This window comes from Coturnix japonica, chromosome 4 (genome assembly GCF_054131305.1).
Source record: "Coturnix japonica strain WE chromosome 4, WE-NBRP24, whole genome shotgun sequence".
NCBI classification, from domain to species: Eukaryota; Metazoa; Chordata; class Aves; order Galliformes; family Phasianidae; genus Coturnix; species Coturnix japonica.
This window is the reverse complement of record NC_140666.1, coordinates 67,380,352-67,403,658: the sequence shown is the minus strand read 5'-3', so window position 1 is coordinate 67,403,658 and position 23,307 is coordinate 67,380,352. Positions and strand designations below refer to the sequence as shown.

At 44.3% G+C, this 23,307-nt stretch overlaps 1 protein-coding gene across 1 annotated transcript in view; it reads left to right on the top strand.

Annotated features, from left to right (window-relative positions):
• The first annotated feature begins 9,158 nt into the window (after nt 1-9,158).
• Nucleotides 9,159-23,307, top strand: part of KIT (KIT proto-oncogene, receptor tyrosine kinase) — a 51,263-nt gene continuing 37,114 nt past the window's right edge. Inside the window, exon 1 of the mRNA XM_015862359.3 lies at nt 9,159-9,379. Within this exon, the coding sequence (XP_015717845.1) occupies nt 9,313-9,379 (67 nt within the window). The 5' untranslated portion in view covers nt 9,159-9,312. The remainder of the gene's footprint in view (nt 9,380-23,307) is intronic.

The following is a 23,307-nucleotide window of genomic DNA, read 5'->3' as shown; positions in this document are numbered from 1 at the left end:
CTAAAGGAAATGACTGTTAACTCTTGAGACTGAACAACATATGCAACTTCCATCTCATTTCAGCTCCCTACTAGCGAAGTATTATCAAATGGGTTGTTTAATTCCCTCTGTGAAGAAAGAGATCTCTGGAGGCTGGTTTGTTCCCTGCTGCAGGTTGGGTAACCATCACCCCAGAAGCATCTGCATTTCTGTATTGGATATAGAGAGCCCCTAGCTGGGACTCAAACAAACCTCAGCCTCAGCTGGCTTTTTGCAAAGGGAATCCAATGTAGCTGACCACACAGCAGTATGACACGAATACAAAATAAATGGGCATTTGACACACTGATCCTGGTCCTTGTTATCACTCTGGACATAGGCTGCGGCTTTCTATTTTACCAAGGCAGATAGTATCAGCCAACTATTAAAGCAAGGGCTGAAGGGTGTTGCTAGCTCTAGATATCTTCAGTATTTGTGGAAGGATTTCTGAAGTGTTTGGAAAGGAACTTGAGATAGCAGTGTTCTTCCAGGCTTTCAGGGGTCAAAATGACACGTGCTTCATCATATGATCATGTAAGAGAAACTGAGAGACCATCCGTGAAAGAAGATGAAAGAGGAATTCTAAATATTGTTTACCACATTTTCTGTGCATTTCTGCTTATTGGCTGTACAGTGGTTGCACAGTGAGAATTATTAACACGACATCAAAGTTCTACATATGAAATGGGCCAAGATTTAACCCCAGGTTGATACCCTGACTCATATTTAGTGAACAGCACCTGGTAAATTTGTCTTTGAAAGGAGCTACCCTACCATGTTATTTGACTTCTTATCACCATCATAAATCCTGTGCATGTCGTTATAGGCTAGTGAGTGGACATTTACCATCCTAATTGCTATACTAATTTCATCCCCGAGACCCCAGATGAATGATCCCCTTTCTGACACATGAACTCAGGCAGAAGCTGGGGGGGAAGTTCTCAGCTCTCTGAGGTGTAGCTGGAAATGCAGGCTGCTCCTGAGCTGACATCTGTGTTAACAAAGGACCATATGTGGCCTGCCCAGAGAGGTCGATGACAGCAGAGACCACACACTTCACAGATTGCACCTACATCTCATGTAACAATGAATAAAAGAATAAATGCAGGTGGCAGCGGCCTGGACTGGGCATGGTGCAATTGACTACCTGACACATGGCAGGGGAGAAAGCTCCATGAAAAACAACAGGCATAGCCTGAGGAGGAGGGATAGCCCCTCCTAAGTGCTCTGGCTGCTCGGGTGTCCATCTGAAATGGGAAGTCTCCTGTAAATACCTTCATGCTTGTCCTCAGGCAGAGACACTGTGGCATTTCCTTTGGTATTAACAGACTCACTCCTGTGGAATAAAAAGGGTTTACCTCTGCGTGGGGCCAGCTCTGGCAGCAAGCCAGCCCAGGTTACTCCTCACTGCTTGTTCTCGTCATTTGTACTCCCTCACACTGGCAGCAGAAGTGTTTGTGAAAGACATGCAGCAAAACAGATTGTGGGCTAGATTAAGGGCAAAAAGCAGCCTTTTCTGTGGTTCCACAGAATAGCTGCAGCAGCAAAACAAAGACAAAGCAAACTGAAGTGCCGCAGCAGGGACAGAAAGAGGGACAGAAGGGTCAGAACCTACTTAAGCCTATTTTGCAGCCAGTTTCTTGCAAACCTATGTGACAAACACAGATCTGAGTGACACAGGTGTGGTTCAGAAAGGAGGCAAAGGCAGATCCTGTGCTAAAGAAAGGGTAAAAGGCTCCCGAGGTGAAACAAAATCTGACTTTTACATTTGTGTGATTTACAACCAGGAGCAGATGGCAAAGGATGCTGTGTATTTCTGTGTGAACTCCAAGGAATTCCAAACCTCCGCTTTAGCAAGATACTTTCCTGTCTTGTACCAGTCCTGTGTGCTGCCAGGTGACATGTGCTTCCTTCCCAGTGGCAGAGCATTCTACATCCACTTTATAAGGAGTTTTGGCACCTGGAGTAGGGGAGGGAGGCTTGCTGGTAAAAATTCCTGCAAGGTTTAAAAGAGGTAGAAGGGAAGGCAAGGCTTTTATGCTGCAAGCACCAATACCTGGTGTCTGAGGATGCACCTGGGTCCAGGCTCTGAAAGTCATGTCCTGGTACAGTATCCTTCGAGCACATGAAACTGCACACAGACAGGGATCTGGCCTCATACAGGACCACCAACTGGAACGAGGGGTTTGCCAGTCGTGTTCTTGAATCTGGGAGTGGAAACAACATCCAATAGAGAACAAGATGAACATATCAGGAAAAAATAGATGTGGTGTTTAGAAGATATTTTTTATACTAATGTGGTTGCTTATGTCAGATACATACAGAAAAAAAATGTGCAGAAACATCTGGATAAACACTGCACACCTGGGTAATGCATCATTTCAATACTGACTTCCAAAAAGAACTGAGATAAAATAGGAAAAGGAAATGTATCCTAAAACTCTTTTGACTGAATTTGAGTATAGTAAACTGTTATGGCCCCACTAAATCTTCTTAAACTCAGAACAGGAGGAGAAAAATGGAGAAGTGGCCACCCCATTTGACAGAACATTGCTTCCTAAGGTCCAAATTGACAAGCTTTCTAAAACGAGAGGATTTTATTAATATCAGCGGGCTTCACAACACCTGTCTCACAGTGACAAATAACATTTTGATTTCTGACCATCTTCATGAACAGAGTTTTTATTTCTGGTTATCCAGCCTGAACAAACTAAGCCGTCACAATGCAAATTCATCAAGTGACAATTCCAGGCATCCTTCCCAGGGTACTGGAACAGCCAACAGCCAATGAGGAGGTGGTCAAAAGTGCCTGCAAAAACTCACTTGCATTGAATGTGGAAATTTATGAAGGTGATGGAATCATCTCAAATTGAAAGCTCTTATATATACCAAAAAGGCAGACAAACACTTCTCCAGGTGAAAAAAACTGAGGATTGGATGGCATGATCTTCCAAATGGGGATGTCCCCTCAGCTGCCCCTTAGTCTACCTGTGGCATGTATGTTTTTCTGACATTTATCAGCGTTGGGAGCTTAGGGATCATAATATATACTGCATTAGCAAAAATACATAGCTGACAAAAAGCTCCAAAGGCCTCTGGCAGTACGAGATAGCTGTATGAAAATGAAATAAGACTGATAGGAGAATAATCTCTTAGAGACTTTTGGTTACGAAGAACTGTGAAGCTAGATTGCAACGAAAACATAAATATGTGGAAACATGTTGCACAGTGCTCCAGGACACCAAGGCACTGCCTTGCTATGGTGTGACAGTGTCTATGGAATATACCTAAAGTATTTTATTTTCATAGGAGTTACTCAGAAAAATTGTGGAGGTGGAACAGAGAAAGGTAACGGAGAAACCACTTGCTCTGCAGATCTTCCATGCCACCACCTCAAAGACGAATATGGTAATCGAAAAATATATTGGTTTTCAATAAGCTCAGTTGCCCATGACTGTCTTGGGAACTTAAAAATAAAACCATCAGAAACTGTTCAGTCTTGTAGAGAGAGCAGATAGGAAAAAGGCTTCTTGATCTGTCTGTGAGAATTATTGAGCCAGTCACATGAACCAGCACTCCACTATTTTGAGAAATGCCTTCTCCAGAAGGCTTTGATGCTAATAAATACCCCTTGTTTTTAGGGACAGACACTGGTATCCTTGTTCCAGACAAAGTGGTAGAGTGGTGACAAATCTGTCCTGGTGTGCCCACTGAGCCTAGCAGGACCAGCACTGGGGTGGGATGGAGCCTTCCATGAGCCTCCCCTTGCTGGAGCTGAGGCCTGAAGGATGAGAGAAGCACTGAGTGAGGGAACTGGGCCCTGAGGTACAGCCCAGGTTATGAACCCTTCAAGGTGAGCAAAGGGCAGCCGACACATTTCCCTAAACTGCAGGGGGATGTAAACAAAGTGAGACCTTTTGAACTTGGGAGATGTCTGACAAGGCTCCAAAGGATCCAAACAAGGTCTGACACAGCTCAACAGTGATAAATTAAAATATGGTAAATAAAGATACTTTGAGAAGTGATGCAACAAGCAAGAGATAAAACAAACAAGCTTCTCAGTCCATCTACGCAGGGAATGCAGAAATGACAACCTCCCTGTTCCTCAAAGCACACATTTTGACACATTTAATTGCAACCAATTGGGTCTTATTCTTCTAAGTCTGAATGCAGGTGGATGTGGATTCTCACTTGACCTCTCAGTTCATACAAAACACTGCAGTTTAATGAAGACGTCAAGGGAGTCAACTGGATCTCACGTGGCTTTAATCACCTCAGAGAAATGCCTGACAGAGCTTTTCTCCAGCCATTAGATTTCAGATACAGCTGAGAACTGTGAGAGAACATAGAGGGATTCTTTATGAACTGCAAAGCAAAGTTAGTTCTTGTCACAAGATGCAGAGCCTGGATATGTTTCCAGCAACCGAGAAATTAATATCCTGTTCAGATCATGCAGAGGGAGCAAGAGAAAGGCTCCTTGGGTTTGCAGGTCCAGCTGCCACTAGTGGGAGAATGAACAAAGACAAAGAGCAGCTAGATGGGAAATAAGACTTTCGGGGAAAACAAACCACAGAATCATGGAATCATGGAGTTGCAGAATGGCTTGAGTTGGAAGGGATCTTAAAGCTTATCCAATTCCAACCCTCCATCATGGGCAGAGTTGCCATCCCCCAGCTCAGGCTGCCCAGTGCTCCATCCAACCTGACCCTGGGTGCCTCCTGGGATGGGGCACCACAGCTTCTCTGGGCAGCTGTGCCTCACTGTACCCCGAGTAAAAAATTTCCACTGAAGTTCTAATCAAAACCTCCCCTCTTCTCATTTAAAACCATCCCTGTTTCCTATGAGACATTTTTCTCCAGTTCTTTTGATATGTTAAGCTTACTCGAAAAACATCCCAGAAACAAAATGATATAAGACAAGAAAATACTTGAGAAGACAGAGTCACAGAATCAAAGAGATTGGAAGGGATCTGTGGAGATCATCCAGCTCAACCTTCTGCTAAAGCAGGTTCCCTGTGGCAGGTTGCACAGGAAAGCATCTAGGTGGGTTTTGAACATCTTCAGAGAGGGAGACTCCTTAACCTCTTTGGGCAGTCTGTTTCAGTGCTCTGTCACTCTAAAAGTAAAGAATTTTCTCCTCATGTACGTATGGAACTTCCTACATTCCATTTGTTTCCACTGCCCTTGTCCCATTGCTGAATACCACTAATACCCCATCCACTTTACACCCACCATTTTAGATATTTATAAGCATTGATGGGATCCCCTCTCAGACCTTTCAGACTAAGTTAATGCATGGGGTGACGGTACTTTTACAGACAAATGATGTAGCTGCAGCTTTCAGCATTGGTCTAAGCAAGTAAAGCAGTAAGTGATAAAGGCAGTAACCATGCTTTTCAGTTCATAAACACAAATCTCTTTTCTTAGTAAGACTGTGGGCTATAAAGTAACAAAAAATGTTATCAGGAAGATTAGAGCTTTTATTTTCCACTTAAGCTTATACTGATAAGACAGCTTTTACAATAGTGTGTTATGCATGTGATAATACAAGTTGTCTTTTAAAACAGAATATTTCAAGCTTCAGTGGTGATTATATCTAGGCTCTTGACATTTGATGCTGGAAAACTCTTTAATTAATTGGGATAGCAGTGCTGATTTAAGATCACGGGCACAATGGGATTTAGTGAGTATTTTACAAAATTGGATTAAAAAGGAATAAGAGATATTTCCCACTTCAAGTAAGACCCGATGCATTCAGTCTGAAGGCTCATATTCCTGAGGGGAATGAGATAAGTTGTCCACTTCATCTGCATTAATTTTAGAGTAATTCCTGCTAAAAATAAAAGAGATTTATTCTGTTAAACTGCATGGAAGACATTAAAATCCTACTACACAGAGATGAAGTCTAAGGACATATGGCTGTCAACTCATCTCTGCACTCACCCAACCTTGCGTTCTAGTGTGAGGATGCAGAAGGCTGGAGTTTAATAAAACTGAAGATGATAGGACATCCAGAAACCTCCAGCCTTCTACAAAATCATTCCAGCTGGAATACACCTTGCTGTGCCAACAAGTTAGACAGCAGCCTTCACACTATATCTTTAATTAATAAAAAACAGAGTCTTGGGAAGTTCATAGTTACAGTTTTGTAGGTTAAAATTAAGATACAGCAGAGTAATGAGTGCAGATGGCTGCACCACGGTCCTATGACATCCCTGACAGCCAAGCTTCAGAACTGCTGTTCCAGATGAGCACAAGGAGCAGAAGTTGAATGGCTTTTCACTTTAAACAAGTTTAACAAACTTTCATGCCAATGATTAGACAGCTTTTACAACAGCATTGGTAAATCAATAGACATTTATGGTAATTTCTTAAAGCCTGCAGGAATCACAGATGAGTTAATTCTGGAACTGCCTGCTTTGCTGGACCTTCCACTTTATACAGAATAGCAGTGCTCCAGACTAAGATCTATTAATCTGCAATTTAGAGACAGAAAGTATAGCCTTTATAGAATAACTCATTATCACTGAGTTTATCAGGCAGGATTCAAGCTGGTTGTATCAGAAGGGCTTTTTCCTCTCTTCTTATTGGATACGTTGTGTTGTAGATAAAACAATTCCCACAGAATATTTATGCTATAAGGCTTTAGAATAAAAAAAATAAATTCATAGCCCTGCAAATAAACTGCTTGAAGCCATTGCACCAGTTAATTTCCAAATGGATTTTCATTCAGATACAAAGATAATGCAAGTCCTTCGTTAGGTCACCAGTTGTTCAATGACACTGGCTTAATCTCACCGATCAAATTGATCTATGCAATGTTTATCTCAGTTTGCAGCAACATGGTTGTGTAAAAGCAATCCTGGGAATTGACTAGTTGAAGGATCTGGTCCCCAAACATTCTATCACTTCAAGGATTTCCAAAATTGGATTTCATGTATTTCTCCAAGCTTAAAATTTGTATCCAAATCTGTGTCCATTCTCTGCACAGTTTGCAAATCTCTGTTCTTTCTCTAGCATGTCCACCTACTGCAAAGTGGTTCTAAGCAGGTAATGAGATGAGATGGTGCTCCCTCTCCTGACACACAGCCCCAGTGTGTCTGAACAACTGAAGAGGGGAAGATGTGAGGCCAGCTGCAAATGCAGGCAAGACCCATGTTGCCTTCAACCCACATATCTTGGACAGGAGTAGAAAAAAGACATAAGAAAGCCCTCCACTGCTTGAAAAACTTCCTTTTTCTTCTACGATGCAAGCAGAACACGGACAAGAGAACTTATATCTTTCAATGCAATACACTGGGGTGATGGAAAGGTTAACTACATTATCATTACGATTATTAAAAAGAAATGAAGTGGCAAGGTTAAAGCCAATCCACCTATGTCTCCCTCTTACTATAGCTATTTATAGCCAGGCAAAATAGATGGAGAATACTGATTCCATTCTGATCTTTAGACATCTAACTTTCAGCTGATGCTGGTGAAAATGAGGCACATGATGCTGGGCCACGTAAGTGGGGCTTCATGTGATCGGCATGATCGGCGACGTGCAGGACTGCAAGGCAGGCCACTAACTGAAACAGCGCTAATCAAGCAGAGCAGGGAGAAACCTGTCACGAAAACAACATCACGTGTTCCTTGATAATGCTTCAGTGGAAACCTCTTGTAGTATATTCTGCACTGCTTTGGCACCCGCAAGAAATTAAACTATAAATGCCCTGAGAACTTATGAAAATATATATATATGTGTGTGTGTGTGTGTATCCTTTTCCTTCTACAAGAAGAAACCTGGAAAATCTGGAGAGCACTAAAATGTTAAGTATTTTGGCCATTCTGTTTTCTCTGCTTATAATTAATTTGATGAGGCAAGCACCCAGTGAGAGAGATGAGTTTAAAAAGATGTTTGATTTTGAAACTGTCAGAGCGCTAACAAAAATGCACTCCGTTTTGCAGCCAGGGAAGGATTCACCCATCAAAAGAGACTGCTGTCAGAGATGAAAGAGAGCAAAGAAATGGAGAGAGCCATTTTAAACATATAAGACAAGACTTTCATCTAATGGGGGACCATATGGGACTATGCTATTAACCTTGAAAAAAATCTGACAATAGTGAAAAAGGAAAGAAGTTGAGAAACAACACACACACACACACAAAAAGGGAATAATTTACCTTCAGTAACTTTTCTGATCTGTACTGCCATGTTTCACAACATCTACATCTATGTTTTTCCATGGGTAAAGGCTGTGTCATGTGTCCACTCCATCTTTCTGTACGGTGGGAGCTGCTGCCAGGTGTGACAGCCTGCATGATCCATCCCCACTTGTGTTTGCACACACCTGGGCAGCACACACCACATGTGTGGCACTGACAGACACAGCAGAGCCAAGGCATTAGTTGCTGCAATTTGTACGGTTTCTGCCTGCAGAGCTCTGCCTCTCTAGCTGCATATGCAAGTGCTACTGGATCCTCCCTGTCAGTTGTCTCACCCGTACTTAAAAAACTCCCTCTGCGGGTTTCCACCACCTCCTCTGCTCAATTTGTAGACTAAATTCGCCCTACTCTTTGCAAGTGCTTTCCTAACATTTAAGCTATTCCTTTTTCTTTTTGCCGAGAACTAAATGGATTACTTTTATCTTGCCCTTGAGGGACGTGAAAAACAATTGCTCGCAATCCTCTCTGTAAGAACCTTTTCCACGTTTAAGCTCCCTGTCAGCTTTCTCTTTTCAATACCAGTTCTTTCCATCTTTCCTTTTGTGTCGCAGGACATGCCCTGCATCTCACTTTTATACTCTGCCCGATGCATAGCGCCGGGTCAGCTCCATGCGGGTCCAATTCGCGATCCCCGCCGGGCAGAAGCACCGTCCACTGAGGCTCTGAGTGCGACACAAAGCGCTCTGCACCCACCTTTCGGGGGATGCATCCTTCTCCCCCGAGCCGTGCGCCCACCCCCACGCACCACGAAGCCTCCTCCCTTCCTTAAATATTATTTTATTTGGGTGAGCGGGTGTGCGCGCTGCTGGTTGGGGGGGAGGTAGGATTAGGCTCGCTCTTTTCACCGCCCCCTTCGCCACCCCCTCGAGGGGCAGCTCCTCACCTGCGCCCATCCCGGCGCTGCGGGGCGGGGGCCGCTCGGCGCGGCGCGGGGCGGGCAGCGGAGGCGGGGCCGCTGTTGGCGGCGGGGCCGGCAGTATTCCGTACTCCGTATTCCGTACTCCGCAGCCTCCCGCGGGGTTCGGGCATCTCTGCGCGCCGGGTGGTGCGAGCGGCAGCCGCGGAGCGGCGGGCTCGGGGGGGCGGCATGGAGGGCGCGCACCTCGCCTGGGAGCTGGCGCACGCCGTGCTGCTGCTGAGCCTCATCCCCGCAGGTGGGAGCCGCGGGCGGGCGCGGGGCAGCGGGGCCGGGGGAGGCTGCAGGGAGCGGTAGCGGGGCCGGGGGGAGGCAGCCGGTTTGGCTGGACGCGAGAAAAAGAAAAGCAAAAAAGAAAGTCCTTTGTTTGTGCGGCGCGGGGCTGGGAGGGGGGCCGGGAAGGTGCACACCCCCTGCTCTCCGAGCTGGGCTGTTTTGACAATAAACTCTCTCTTCATCGGTACAAAATGTCCCCGTGGTGAAGTGCTGCTGGAACAATAGGCGGGGGGCGGCCGCCGCCGTCAGGTGTCCGCGCTGCCCGGCGGGGCCGGAGCGCGCCCGGGTCGGAGCGGAGCCGCGTCGTTTCATTACAGCCGCCTCCAGGAGAAGGGTCCCCTGTCCCTTCAAGGGCACTGCGGACAAAAAGTTTGGTGTGTCTCTTGATGGACTCGGGGTTCCCTTCCCTGCAAGCCGGAGATTCCCGTTCCTGAGTTTCTTAAGTGCAACACAGAGCTGCGGCGCTGGATGGGTTCGCACATGGCTTTTGGAGCGGCCGTGCTGCTTACAGCACAGTGGCGCCCGAGGAGCACACGCAGCGCGGAGGGCGCGCAAGGTGTATTTCTGAGCTGTCAGCTCAGCGAGTGCTGGGGAGGTGCGGAGGGATGCCGGGCGCCGGGAGCCCACAGCGTCTGGCTTTGGTGTGAGCGCTTTGCCTGTGACGCGAGGCAGTCGTGGAGCTATCAGCGTTTCTGTGAATATTTTGTTTGGGTGATGTTCCTGTTTTGCTTCCCTTTGTTGATGCTCGCAGGTAGAGCGTGATTGCTGACGGTTAGAGCTTTCCTGTTCAGAGTATCCACACGCATCCGCACACACAGCACAGCAAAGGAAACACCCATCAGGGGGCTATTCCTTGACATTTGTCTCTGGAATGGGTTGCATTCATTCATTAATACCCACAAACTTTCCTTACTTCGAGTACTTGAGCATGAAGGTTTCCCTTCCTCTCTCGGTTGCCAGCTGGCATGAAAACTTGGGCAACTGTCAGTGTCCTAGAAGTCATGGGAGTACGTTGGGCAAGGAGAGACTTTCCTCTCCATCCTTCCTCTGGTTCTGGGTCTTTTGTGGTTTTGTAATTCTTGTTGTCGGGATTCCACATCAGAACATCATACAGAACAGTGGCAGTTAAAAGAGTTCATGTTCTGGTTCCGTGTTACATTTTGGGGCATTTTGGGTTCTCGGAGGGGAGGGGAAGGGCAGCATCCCCGGAGGACTTGGCGAGAAGGTGGAAGTGCGGTGGGACTCCGGACCGGACCCCAGCCGCTCTCTGCCTCTGGCCGTCTCAGGTCGCGGCGGAGAAAAGCACGTGCTTCCCTCGCACTGTCGTGGTTTGACTCGTACTTTGGGGACTTAAGTCTCTCTCGTTTTGTCTGATTTGGTTTCATTTAGTCAATCACCGTTCCTCCTCAGATCGTTGCCATTGTGTTTTCTCTTTGTTAAAACTATCTGCTGGCTCTCTGCCCTTCCCCCTCTCCCGGATCGGGTGGCTCGGGGCGACCGGGTCACAAGGCAAACTCTTTCCTTTTTTTCTTCGTTCCTTTGTCTCCTCTTTTTTATCCTTTTCCCCCCCTATTTCCCGGTCCTGTGCCCCCTTGTCATGGACTTACATCTAGAGATAACCCCGTGACAGGGTCAGACTTGTACCTGTGGGAGATGTGCCACCTCGCAGCCACATAAGACTAAGTGGTGTAGACAAAAATACACGGTGATGCAGGTGGAGGGACTTGCAGAAGACAGGTGCTTCTGGGTAGATGTGTGTAACACCTGTTTATCACACAGGTGTAGGATATTAGAACTAGCTTTGAGCTGCAGGAAGCATCACAGCGGATGCTTGTGTCCTGTTGAGGGGACACCAGAGGTGACAGGGAGGGCAGAGCTGTGGGACTGCTCCTGTATGTCCTTGCAGACACTTGGACTGGGTGAGCTCTCTGTCGTGTTGTTTACTCGTATGCAAACTTATATTAAGTATCTTTTCTTGGCTTTTAGTCAAGAGCTTCTTCTTTTGGTTGCAGATAGGAAAGGAGGATGTAGAAAACAAAGCTTTAAGTAACTTCTCAGAGAGTAAACCATTCATCTCTTCTATCCACAGCTCCTTCCTATTTTTTGTTTTCCTTGCATTTGCTTCCACCTTTCCTTCCATCTGGGGCTGCAGTTTTCTGTAATGATCTCTTCTATGTTCCTCTCCTGTCCCCTTAGGGCTCTCCCTGTCCCCAGTGCTCCACCAGAGGCTGTGCGGTGTTTCCATCCTATGGCCATGGAAGGCTGGGCAAGGTTCCTTTCAGCATCCATCAATCTCCCCTTTTGGCAGTCAGCTGCAGAGTAACAGGAGGCTCTCTTTGCCCAGAGGGAAGAATGTCTGTTTCCATAATGCTTCCCATACCTGGCAGCTGGGAGGGAGGACTGATGGAGGAAGATGGAACCTGGTGTGGGTTCATATGCTGTCGCTTAGTCACTACCCTGACCCCTCAGATCATCCAAATATCCTGCCCTCCCTGCTCCCCCATTTCTTTCTTCCTCCCTCTCCTGCATATAAATGTGGCCTAAGGCCACTGCCAAGAGCAGAATGGCGATTTCAAGGATTGCTCAATACTTGACTCTTTTCCTTCCGTTACAACCCGGAACCTCCAAGCAAGTGCCTAATTGATTTTCTCTTAAGGCTTCATGACAAAGGGTGTGTTAAATTTGGCAAGGATTGAGGCACATGTCCAGTCGAAGTACCATTTGCAGGGACTGAAGGCATTCCCTGTGCTTTGTTTGAAGGTAGAGCTTGCTGCCAGATGTGTGCAGCTGTGTAGTGCTTGGGTAACGCTGGCTCACCATGGGCTTTCCACCAGAAACTGATTGATTGTTGCCTTCTGGAATAACAGCGCTGCTTTGCAGGTGTGGATCGAGTGAAGGATCCTGACTCACCTCCAGCAGGAACACACTGCACCAGGACACAGGTGGAATCATAAAGGACATGTCTTAAGCACATGTAAACAGCAGCTAGTGGCAGAGGATGGGACTGCTCTCAGAAGAACATCTGAGTCACAGGCAGGAGTTTCTCACAGTTACAACTTGCCCTTTCTCTGTGTGTTGTGAGAGGCTCTGATGATACCTCTGTGTTCTCTGCATTTTGGCCTGCTGTACTCTTAAATGCTTTGTTAGTGCAAGCTGTTACAAAGATTTCTAAGGCATAGCTGTGGTTGTTGAGCTACATACCAAATGTTATGAGCTTGTAGTTTGAAGGAAAGCTTCCTTCCAGCCTGAACTTTCAGTGATCACCGGTGTAATCTGAAGGCAAGGATTAACAGATTCTGGATGAAACAAGTACTGCACTGTACCAAATTGTTTCAACAACATATATATTTATCTACAATACATGACAACTGATCTAATCTGATAGCAATCTAGTAGAAGGGAGGCAGTAATTGCTCAAGGTTAAGGCACTTTTCAGCTGTTTTCTCTCCGTGCTCATGAGGATGAATGCTTCAGCAGAGATCAAGCGCTGCACATTGTCTTGCTCGACGTATGTGACACGCATTACTTTACAGATGTTGTTTTCTTTTTGGTGTAGTACAAACATCTTCCAGGATTTTGACTCATTTCCTTAAGTCTCTTTCAGCTGTTCAAAGAATGGCTGGAGGAAATGAGGTCTAATGCCCTAATGCATTGCATTTACTGTAAGAACCCTCTCCGTTTAAGTATAAAACGTCGTCTTTTTGTAATTTCTTAATGTCCTTCTGAATATTCCTCTGCACAGGAAAAACACTGCGCTTGTTTCTGACCTTCAGAAACTCAGTGCCTGCTGTTGAGTCTCTGGTCTTAGAGCCTAAAGTGTTTGCTGTATGTTACATGAAAGAGGAGATCTGATGCTAAAGGCCAAGCTTATTAGAAGGTGGTGATCCATATTCAGTAAGTTATGTATTTGGGATATTTATTAAAGCAAGTGTGAAGAGAATACACTCACAAGAAGAACTCGAACACCAAACATTCTTTTTCTGTGTTGCTTTACTGCAGAGGATGTTGTGCTTTGTTTTTTCAGTGAGTTTTAGGAAACAAGAAGGGATTCGCCAAAAAGGTGCCTGACCCTCTAACGGTGCAACCTGCAAACAAGGCACAAACGAGCCCCGTTTTAGACATGTGAGCAGTCCTGCTGGCTTGTTGCCAGGCACAATGGCAACTGAAGAGCATTGTTTGTCCACCGGCCAAGATTGCTGCAGTTAGTGATAAAGGCACAAGAGGAGTGTAAACATCTGTGTTTGAAGGGAGAAAACGACTCCTGTTTTCTAGGCTGTTCCAATTAGAAAGCGCTGTAACTGTTAATCTCTCCCCGGATTTACTCATGAGGATTGCATTGATTTATTCTGTAAACATAGGTTTTCAGATCTACCTTTAAATGGACTTTTAATGTTCATTTTAACATCACAACAGAATTGTTTTGTAGAGCACTTAAGCAGAAAAGAAGCACACAAATAACAGATGAGTTTCTAACATTGCTAACATGCCATGCAACTCTTGGGCTGCTCTGTACAGATCCTTCCTGGAGACCATAACTAAAATAAAGCATCATCTAGTAGTGTTATCAGCGACAGCGAGTTTTGTCACTGGGAGGATGACAACATTAAAAGTCTATGATTTGATATGTCATCTGACAGCTGAGTCCCTAATCATGTAATACAATCATTAAATATCTGATCGGAGAGGAACTCGCAAGTCAGCTAGACACTGACAGCTGTAAATCAGAGTGATAAAGAGGATGCATGGGTTGATTTAAAGTAAGAAAATGTGAAAACTCAAGGGAAATCAGGTAGACAGATATAACACACCTCTTGTAGGTTCCTTGGAACCCTGACAAATGCCAGGTTAGCCCTTTATTTCCTTTCCTTTCCCATCTGTCATTGACTTATGGCAGGACTGCTCCTCCACTCACGCTGGGTGACTGCCTAATGTCATGGAGTGGACTTGTAGGAAAAGCTTTGTACAAAGCCACTCTGGAAGAAGTAGTTAAACTAGCTGAGTAGGAAAGACACTGCAGATGTCCCGGTCACGCAGAGCCTGCATGTTTGGGAGAGGGAGAAGCAGTCTGGGTCAGCTGTGGGATAGTCAGCACTGTTTTCTGCATTCACATTCGTAGGCCATTCAGAACTAAGGCTCCTGCTGAACAGCGTTATGAGATAGATTGAAAACCAGCACTTGGCTCTCTTAATCTGTTTCTTTGTTCAGGATTTAATGGGTGCACCTACTTCACAGATGGAAACCTTTGTCTTCAGCCCTCAGGACTGGAAACTTCATTCTTTGCTAGATAAGCTCTGCACCTTACATCACATTAACATGACTCCAGCTGTTGGGTTTCTAAGAAATGGAGCAGGTACTAGAAGTCCCCGCAGAGCTGTAAGAGTGAGGGGGGGTGGGGGGGTGAGTGGGTTGTAGCAATCATCTGATCATCCCTGCTCTTTCTGGGCTCAGATATGGTACATCTTGCCAGTCAGGCTCCAGCCTCACCTCCTCTAAGAGAATTGTGGTACAGATTTTCCTACCTGTTTTTGCTGCTGCTTAACTAATTGTTGAAGATCAGATCTTCTCTGCTGTCTAACCTCTCCCTCCTTGCTGTTGCTTAATTCCTTTTTCTTTCTGTCTTTCTGTCTTTCTGTCTTTCTGTCTTTCTGTCTTTCTGTCTTTCTGTCTTTCTGTCTTTCTGTCTTTCTGTCTTTCTTTGCCCTGTTCTGGTGGATACAGTGAACTGCTCATCACCTTCCTCTGGATAACAGCATTTTACATATTGACAACTAATATCACTTGGATTTTTCTGCAGTAATTAAGTACAGTTTCTTTAGCCTCTCGTTTTTTTTTTTAAATCTTTTCTTTTGGTACATCTTCTGTAGCCCATCCTCCTCCTGTTGTCCTCAGCCTTCTCTAACTTGCTTCCATGTCCCCCATAGAAGATGTGTAAAGTCAACATCTGATGCCAGATGAGCCATGTAGTGCTTCCAGGTTTAATGAGGTGGTTACCTCCCCTGTAGCGTGCTGCAGTTTGATTCAAAGCATTGTAAAGCGGATTTTAATCATGATTTAAATCAGCCAACAGTAAGCCTCGTTTTAACTGTTTTGCATTTGTACTTAATCATTTTGTAAAGAAAGGTTTAACCTCCTTTATTACCATTGAGAGAGTTTTAATTAAATATTGCCTTTGCACTTAGTGTTATACTCAGTTTGATTAATCACTGTGCATATATTTAAGCAATTATGTAGCTTGTTGTATACACACTTATTCTGATTCTTCACGTGTGTGTTTTAGTATGGAGACAGAAAGTGTTGACATTTCTTATGTATTAGATAATTGATTTTTTACTTACGATTTGCATTGATTACAATGGAGGAGAACAGAATTCTGAAATGTTCTTCTGTTGAAATAAATAGCAGCACTTAGAAGCCGGCCAATTCCAAAGAAAAAACTCATTGAGAAATGTTTTGAAATAAAGAATTAATGTCTGAAAGCCCTGTCTGTAGTCAAAACTGGCGGTCCCTCATATACTACACTGCAACAATTTCAAGACTAGTCCATCTCATCCTTTTTAGACTTAGAATGGAAATGGGAAGAAGCATTTCATTTTCAGCAGCTCAGCCATGAATGGATGAGTTGCTTCATTGAGTTGTACTGCATGAGCTGAAGTAAGGAAAATAGTTTCTCTGCACCTGCTAGGAAACTCCAGATGCCAGAGACTGCTTGGTTCGTCACTGCAGCACAACCTGCCTGGAGGTGCTCAGCTGCTGGCTCCCATCAGTTCAGTTGTTTGATTATCTTTAAAATATTGGTGGCAAATGTAAAGCTTGAGTAATATTTTGCCTTTATTTTATTTTATTTTATTTTATTTTATTTTATTTTATTTTATTTTATTTTATTTTATTTTATTTTATTTTATTTTATTTTATTTTATTTTTTTAATAGAAGGTGTAAGTTGTACTTTCTAGATTCAATTTTTTTAAAATATTTTGATTTTAAAAGGAAAATATGCACTACAAAATGCTGCACTGTTATTTTCAATGGAGTATTAAAATACATGTGCATCATAATGTGCTGATTCTGATGGAAGTGAGTTTGCCTTAGAACTGTAGATGTTCCTCTGCACTAGCAGCTGGTGCTGGTGCCTTCTGTTCCAGCTTCTCAGTGACTGCCCAGTTCTTTCTATTACTATTGCTGCACAACTCTGTTTGCTGTTTCATATGGCACAGAAGTACTGGGTATGGATGAGCATAACTTTTTAACTTCGAAAAGAAATCACATTATCTTCAATAAAATAAAAGCTTCCTTCCAGCAGTGTTCATAGTAGCACAAGCTGTTGAAGTTTCCTACTCCGTAGCACGTCTGACTTCCAGGTATTATATATGAAACTACTGATTGAGCAGTAATGCTAATGCCATCATACCTAGGAGTTGGGGTGTGCAGCACAATAAAAGAGGTCAGATTGAAGGAGCAGAACTAAACTCTGTTTCTCTGTTCTCCTCCCTTAAACTAAATACCATCAAAAAAGATGTTGAAATGGGATTTCCTGCTTAAGCAGGTGCTCAGACCATACTCACTGCAGGGTGTTGTTTCATCCACCAATCTCTTCCAGAGGTGGAAGGAGGACAACTTCTTCAGTAAGTACCTACCCACATATATACCACGTGTGCAGTTTGTGGTAGGGCTATGTTGATAACTAGGAAAAAAAGTCCAGATTGCAGGTAAGATATATAGGACTTCTGCTGATGTTGGAGATAAAGTTACATGGCTGAGTTATGTATCTCCTTGCCAGAAGACTTGAGAAATGAAACTGGATTGCCAGAAATATGTCCTGATCCCTGTATTCTAGGCACTTCCAAGATGTTGTCATTGACAGATCTCACTGGGTGTCAGTGTGATTACCCAGGACTGGATTAGTTCACCCTGGAGGTTCTGAAGAACCTGCCAAGGAATCAGAATCATTTGAGTTGGAAGGGGGCCCTAAAGGTCATCTAGTCCAATGCTGATCTTCCAGAAGCCTTCCGACGTGCAGTATGTGTACATGAAAAATAGCTGTGCCTTTTCTGCAACATTTGGTGGACATGTTTATTAGTCTGAAATTCTTATTTATTGCTGTAATTTCTAGGAAAAAGTACCAAACTAAATATCTAGAGAAAATAAAAAGCAGAGCTGCTCTTTGTGGTATTTAATGTGTTCCATCATAAGAACAATGATAACAGAATTATGCAATTATTGGTAAGTTTTCCTCCCTAGAGGCCTTATGTAGATGATTACCAGTGCACCTTTTAATGAAATTGCTACTATTTGATAAAATTACTGCCAAGACTTGAAATAATTATAATTCTCATTGCCAAAAGTCTTACATCTCCTTCCTCAATTGAGCCTTTTCCAAATAGGCATTAGTTCAGATTGCAAAACGATTCATTTTCCTCCAGTATCTCATTTATCTCCTTTAAACCCACCTTTCTGATGGATTTCAGAAAACACACTTTCAAACCTATGTTGTTCATTACAAGGAGCATTCATTCAAAATGGAAGTTGAAAGATACTGCACCTTTTAATGTAAATGTCAGCAAAAAGAAGTGAGAAGGAAAAGCTATTAAAGAAATAGGCTGGGTGAGTGACAGCTGCATTTGAATACCCTTTGCATTAGTGCACTTCTTGATTCCTTTTAATTGTTTTCTATACATACTTTATAATTTGTTTATTTATGCATCTAACAGCTGCAAAACTGTAGGAACATCTGTTTAATAAGTAATTTTGGAAATTAGAGGGGTAAAAGGAAATACTTCTGTAGAAGTAGGAGTCAGTCTATATGTTTAAATCTCTGAGCTGACAAGTGTTGTGGCAAGCAATTACTCTTTTCTTTTTTCTGTAAATTCTACTTAAATGTGTGTACATACACATTTATTTATCTTTCCTTTGTAATTTTACTTTGAACAAGAATTAGCAGGTAGTTGTTCTAAGCTCAGCCCATTCCTTATGTTTAGAAAACTGAACTCTGGTTTTGTTCATGAACACGTTGCCTGTTGCTTCCTCCTGCGGTAGGAAGTTTGGCTGCAGCAGGCTGTAGAGTGTCAGGATAGCCTGTTGCCCATAGTATGGCAAGATGAGTGACCAGACTGCTATAGCGCATACTATGCTCTTACAGACAGAAAAGACCCAAACGCATGACTTCTCAGAAGAAAACTATTCAGACATTGTTATTCAGGGCTATGGGAAGGAGCTTGGTGTTTGGTGCTGCTGTGGCTTTTCAGTATGTGTGCTGAACTAGAGTTATGTTTAGCTTTGTGTCTGCCTTTGCGAAATGCCTTTTTTGACTGCATTAGCAGAGTAAGTTATGTCAGTCAGAAAGGGCTTGCTGCTTGGTGTCCTTTTGACATGGCTTGAGTTGCCTCACTTCAGCAAGGAAAAACAGAGCTGTGGAGGAGAAGGTTCATCTCCTATCTCTGGCAGATGCAGGTACTTCCTCCAGCCTTCTGCCTCAAGCAAGCTATGCATTAGCTTCTAAACCAGCTCGTGCACATTTGTGTTTTGGGTCATGTGCAGCACTTTGTCTGCACAGCCTGCTTCTGAAATGAGAAAGCCAAGTGCAGTTGGTGCATTTGCTAATTGCTGACCTACAGCAGGACCTGCTGGCTTCTACCCACTTGCTCTTGACCTGACTGAAGCTCCAGTGAATGTTTCTCTCAGAGATTGGTATCTGCAGAGGTTAGGGGGTGAACTGGCTTTGTCTTTGTTCCTTCTGTGTACTGCCACCTGGCCCTGCGCTTGCTGTTTCTGCTTAACCATGTGTTATTCAGAAGGCAGGTAACCTCCGTTTGCCTGTGGCTGGGTGTCTTCTCAGCTGTCTGAGCTGTTCTCAGTGCTTCTATGTGACCTGTGGAACAGCTTCACAGGGCATGGGATATTTGGGGATGCAGATCTGTGTAAGAGCAATACCAAGACACAAAGCAGACCCCTTCCTGTGGAAAGCCTCTGCAAAGAGAGGTGGCATGGCAGGGTGTTCCCCAGCCCAGGCTCCACTGTTCCTGTGGTTCCTCACACTTCTGCCTCTATGGATGATAAAGACAACCTCTGTTCCAGGCTCCAACCATTTCCTCTCTGGAGTTTGCCTTGGGTGAAATTGGCTGGCTCCACACTTGCTCTTTGTGTTGGAAGATATCCCTTTTTCTGTCATGCTGCCTGTAGAAGGCTTTTTTTGTCGGCTGCATTGAGCACTAGAGAGGCGAGCTCCCAACTCCTGCTCTTTCCAGTGCTCCACTGCTGCTCCCTTCCCCTTGGGGTGAAGGGCTTGGGGCACTGGGAATGCTATGTGAGGAGGCAGTGATTGCCCTCATGCAGCTGGGTAAACATCAAAGTCCCCACTCATACTCCCTGCTTTTCTGCTTCTTGGAGCCTCAGTTGATCCACACTGACTCACACACTGGAAATGTGAGTATTCGTGGGAGTTCAGTGTCTGCGGATGGCGCTGACTCTCTCAGATGGATTATAAGTGAAACACTTGGGTCTGAAGGGCAGTTTAATCAGTTTAGACCCTAAAATACATGCTTGGTGACTGTTTAGTTAGCTTTCAGCCTCCAACATGAAGATGGGGCAGGTCAGCATTTCTGTCAGCTAAGATTTGTGTTCATATATGCTGAGGTTCATAGATACATGCAGGGAACAGTTGTGTCCTTGGTCTTTTTTGATCTGTGTCTTTGTGGACACTAGCCTGGGTGTTGGCATGGATGGTTTCTCCTGCAAAGAGGCCATACTGCTGGCCTTGTTTTCCCCCGCAGCATAGCTGCAGTGGTGTGTGGTGTAGCTTTCAGATCAAATCATTGAAAATTGACATTTGCCGTTGCTAAACTTTACATCTAGCATAAGGGAGATTGTCTGTTTAGTGAAGCGGAACAAAACAAGTAAGCATATGATAGCATCTCTCCTTTGAAAAATCTGGGAGATTTATATACACCAGAGTAAATTAAATTTGCTTCAGCGTGATTAACATGTAAGTTTTACACTTTGGTTTCTTTGGGGCATAAAATAGAAGGACAAAAAAGAGAATCTAATTGAAAAGGTCTTAAATTCAGCTTAACCATAGTACGTGTCAAGAGTGGAGCAGCTTTCACAAATAAGAAAGAGTTGGGACAGCAGTACTTTTCAGTTAGACCAACTGGTACTGCGCAGAAATAAATGGACAGCCTTGTCTGTGACTTGTGCATGTGAGTTTGAGTTGCTTTTGCTTCAGCTTGTCTTTCAGACAAGCAGGAGACTTGTGTGTCTGAAAACATGCTCATTGTTCCAGCAGCACTGGGCATGCTGAAAGAGGATATTACCTCTCTGCAAGCCATGCCTTGCTGATATCCCCAGACCACTGCATCTTCAACAGTGCTACTACTCTAACTGACAAAGCCTATCTCTTGTTTCTGCTCTCTTGTGTTGTTGCAGATGAGAAACTGAAAAATGCGGTAAGTGAGGTTTGTGCGATATCCCTTGAAACAAAGTCAGTGCCCAGAATGATCAGGCATGAAAAGAGAATGGTGTAATTGCATCCAGGCTCTGCAATCTTACACAAAAGTCACTTTGTCCTTGAAGTTTAGATCCTCAGCGTGTTTGTCATGCAGAAACGTTAACCGGCACATAAGTGAGGGCATTATGTTCACTGGGTGATATTTCCACTACCTTTGGGGGTGGACCAGAGGCTGTAGAGGTTGTGAAGGGCCACGTGAGGAAGAGGCAGAAAGCTATGCAACCCTTTGCACTTGCAGTACCTTCAGTCCTGGGAAAGGCCAGGAGAAAGAAAGTGCTCATTTGGGGTAGCAGTGAACACACTGGCAGGTCACTGCCTGTGTCCTGGGCTTGGCAGATGGGATGAAATGGGGCATGGGTGACTTTGGGGACCTGCCATCTCTGGTTTCCTTTGTGTCCAGGAAGTTCTGAGGGGTAGATATGAAGGGTGGGGAGCAGAAGACCCCAAGCTGGTCCATGCCTTGGCACACATTGTGGTGATGATTGGGACAGCTTGGTTCATGCAGGGCCACCACAAACCCAGAGAGACTGGCTGAGTCCCGAGATTAATGGGGGGGCTCCTTAGCCAATAACCATCATGGCAATAGAAACATAATGAGACATCCCTACAGTTAGGTGTTGATATGTGGTGGCTGTACTGTGCTCAAGTCTTGGAAGGTGTTGAAGATAAATGTAACGTGGAATGGAATGGGACAAGGCATGTTTGGTGCGTTGGGCTTTTTTTTGCTTACTTGTTTTGGGTGTTTTGCTCTGAAGGCAGTCTGTTGTGTTATAGAGATACCACAAGCTTCTTGTCCTTTTTAATATTTAGAGTTGAAAAAGGAAGCAGGGACTAAGCTACTGGCCTACGGTTGAGGTCCAGCTGGGAATAAAATCCACACTGCCTGACTTTTCATCTTATCCCATAGCAGTCCAATGTCCTTTGTTTGTTCAGCAGCTGGAGACAATCTCCAGTCACTTCTGAGTGTGATGGAGTTGTGCACCTGATGTGCCTTTCCCTGCAATAGCAGTGTTGTGGCTGAGGCCAAGACAGCTCCCACATAAGCCACTTTTTTTCCAGAATGGTACACTCCTTAGCCAAAGCTTTTTTGTATGCACATCCCTTAATTGTTACAGGAGCATTCTGCTGTCCTTAATCATATCCCTGCAATTTGACCTGAATTTCCTATCAGTATTATCTAGAGCTGTTTCATTTTCTAACTCCTCCAGCCCAGTTTTCCAGATGTTCTTTCTGTATGCCAAATTTACTAGTGCTATACTCCCCCTCATTCCTCATTCTCCCTCCGTTTTTAGGACTTAGGAAGCTCCTTGTAATATATTCATATATTCTGCTTCTTTTTTTTTCAGTTACAGAGCCTGTTTCACAAGTGATCCCAGCATTGTAGTTTTCAACTCAAATTTGTTAGTTTATGAAGAGAAGCTAGGATAGTAGAAGTGACTTCTTGTAGTTGTAGGACAGAGATTTAGAACATCCAAAATGAGCTGCTTCTTATTCTGCAGGGTTCCTGTGGTAAGGTGGGTTTTCTGTGAGGCTGAGGTGCTCAGGTGAATAGTGGGATTGTGGTTCATGTCCTGTTCCAAGATATAAGAAGGTAAGGAGAGAGTGGAGACATGCCAGGATACATCCTCACTCTGTATCTGCCCCACACCTGGAAATCCTCAGTTGTAACATAGCTGTGCGTTCCTTTATCCTGTTGCTTAGAGAGTTGGCAGTTCCACTGGTGACTGGCAAAGTCATGTTTCTTCCTTGGGTGATCATGCAGCCCCAGGAGGACAGCAGACTCCCTGTCTCATCCCCAGCGTACAGCCTGCAACAGACGCAGTTCCCAAGTTATTAGTGTTACCATCATGGTTATATGTTTATAGTTGGTATTACTGGAGTGCAGAAGAGTAACAGTGAGGCTGAAAAACACTCTCATGCTTCAGGTGTGGTGTAAGTGAAGCAGTGTTAGACTGAGGCACTAGCAATCTGAGGGAGATCAAGAAATGGCAGATGAACATCTGTTCTGGGGATTAGCACATTGGATTACAAGTTGTTGGTTAAACTCTCAGATTTCTGCTACTTAATTATTCCTCCGAACGGAAGATACAAAGTCATTCCCATCTTTCCAAGCACCTCTCTAATTCTCTTTTAAACATGGTCAATATTTAGGAGCATAACACTAAATGCATCTCATGATCCTTCCTTTTGCCACCTTTTGCTCTTAATGCTGCTGTATTTGCTTTTGTAGGAGATACCTTGTTTTTGGAAGGTGACAGAAAACCTTGGACTGTGCAAAGTTTTTTTTTGCAGAAGATGTTGGTTAAATGTGTAAATTGTTTTGCAGAGCAAATGCAGGTTGCATAAAAGGACCCGTAAATGATTGCCTTGAAATGTGCACGGCGGCTTCAAC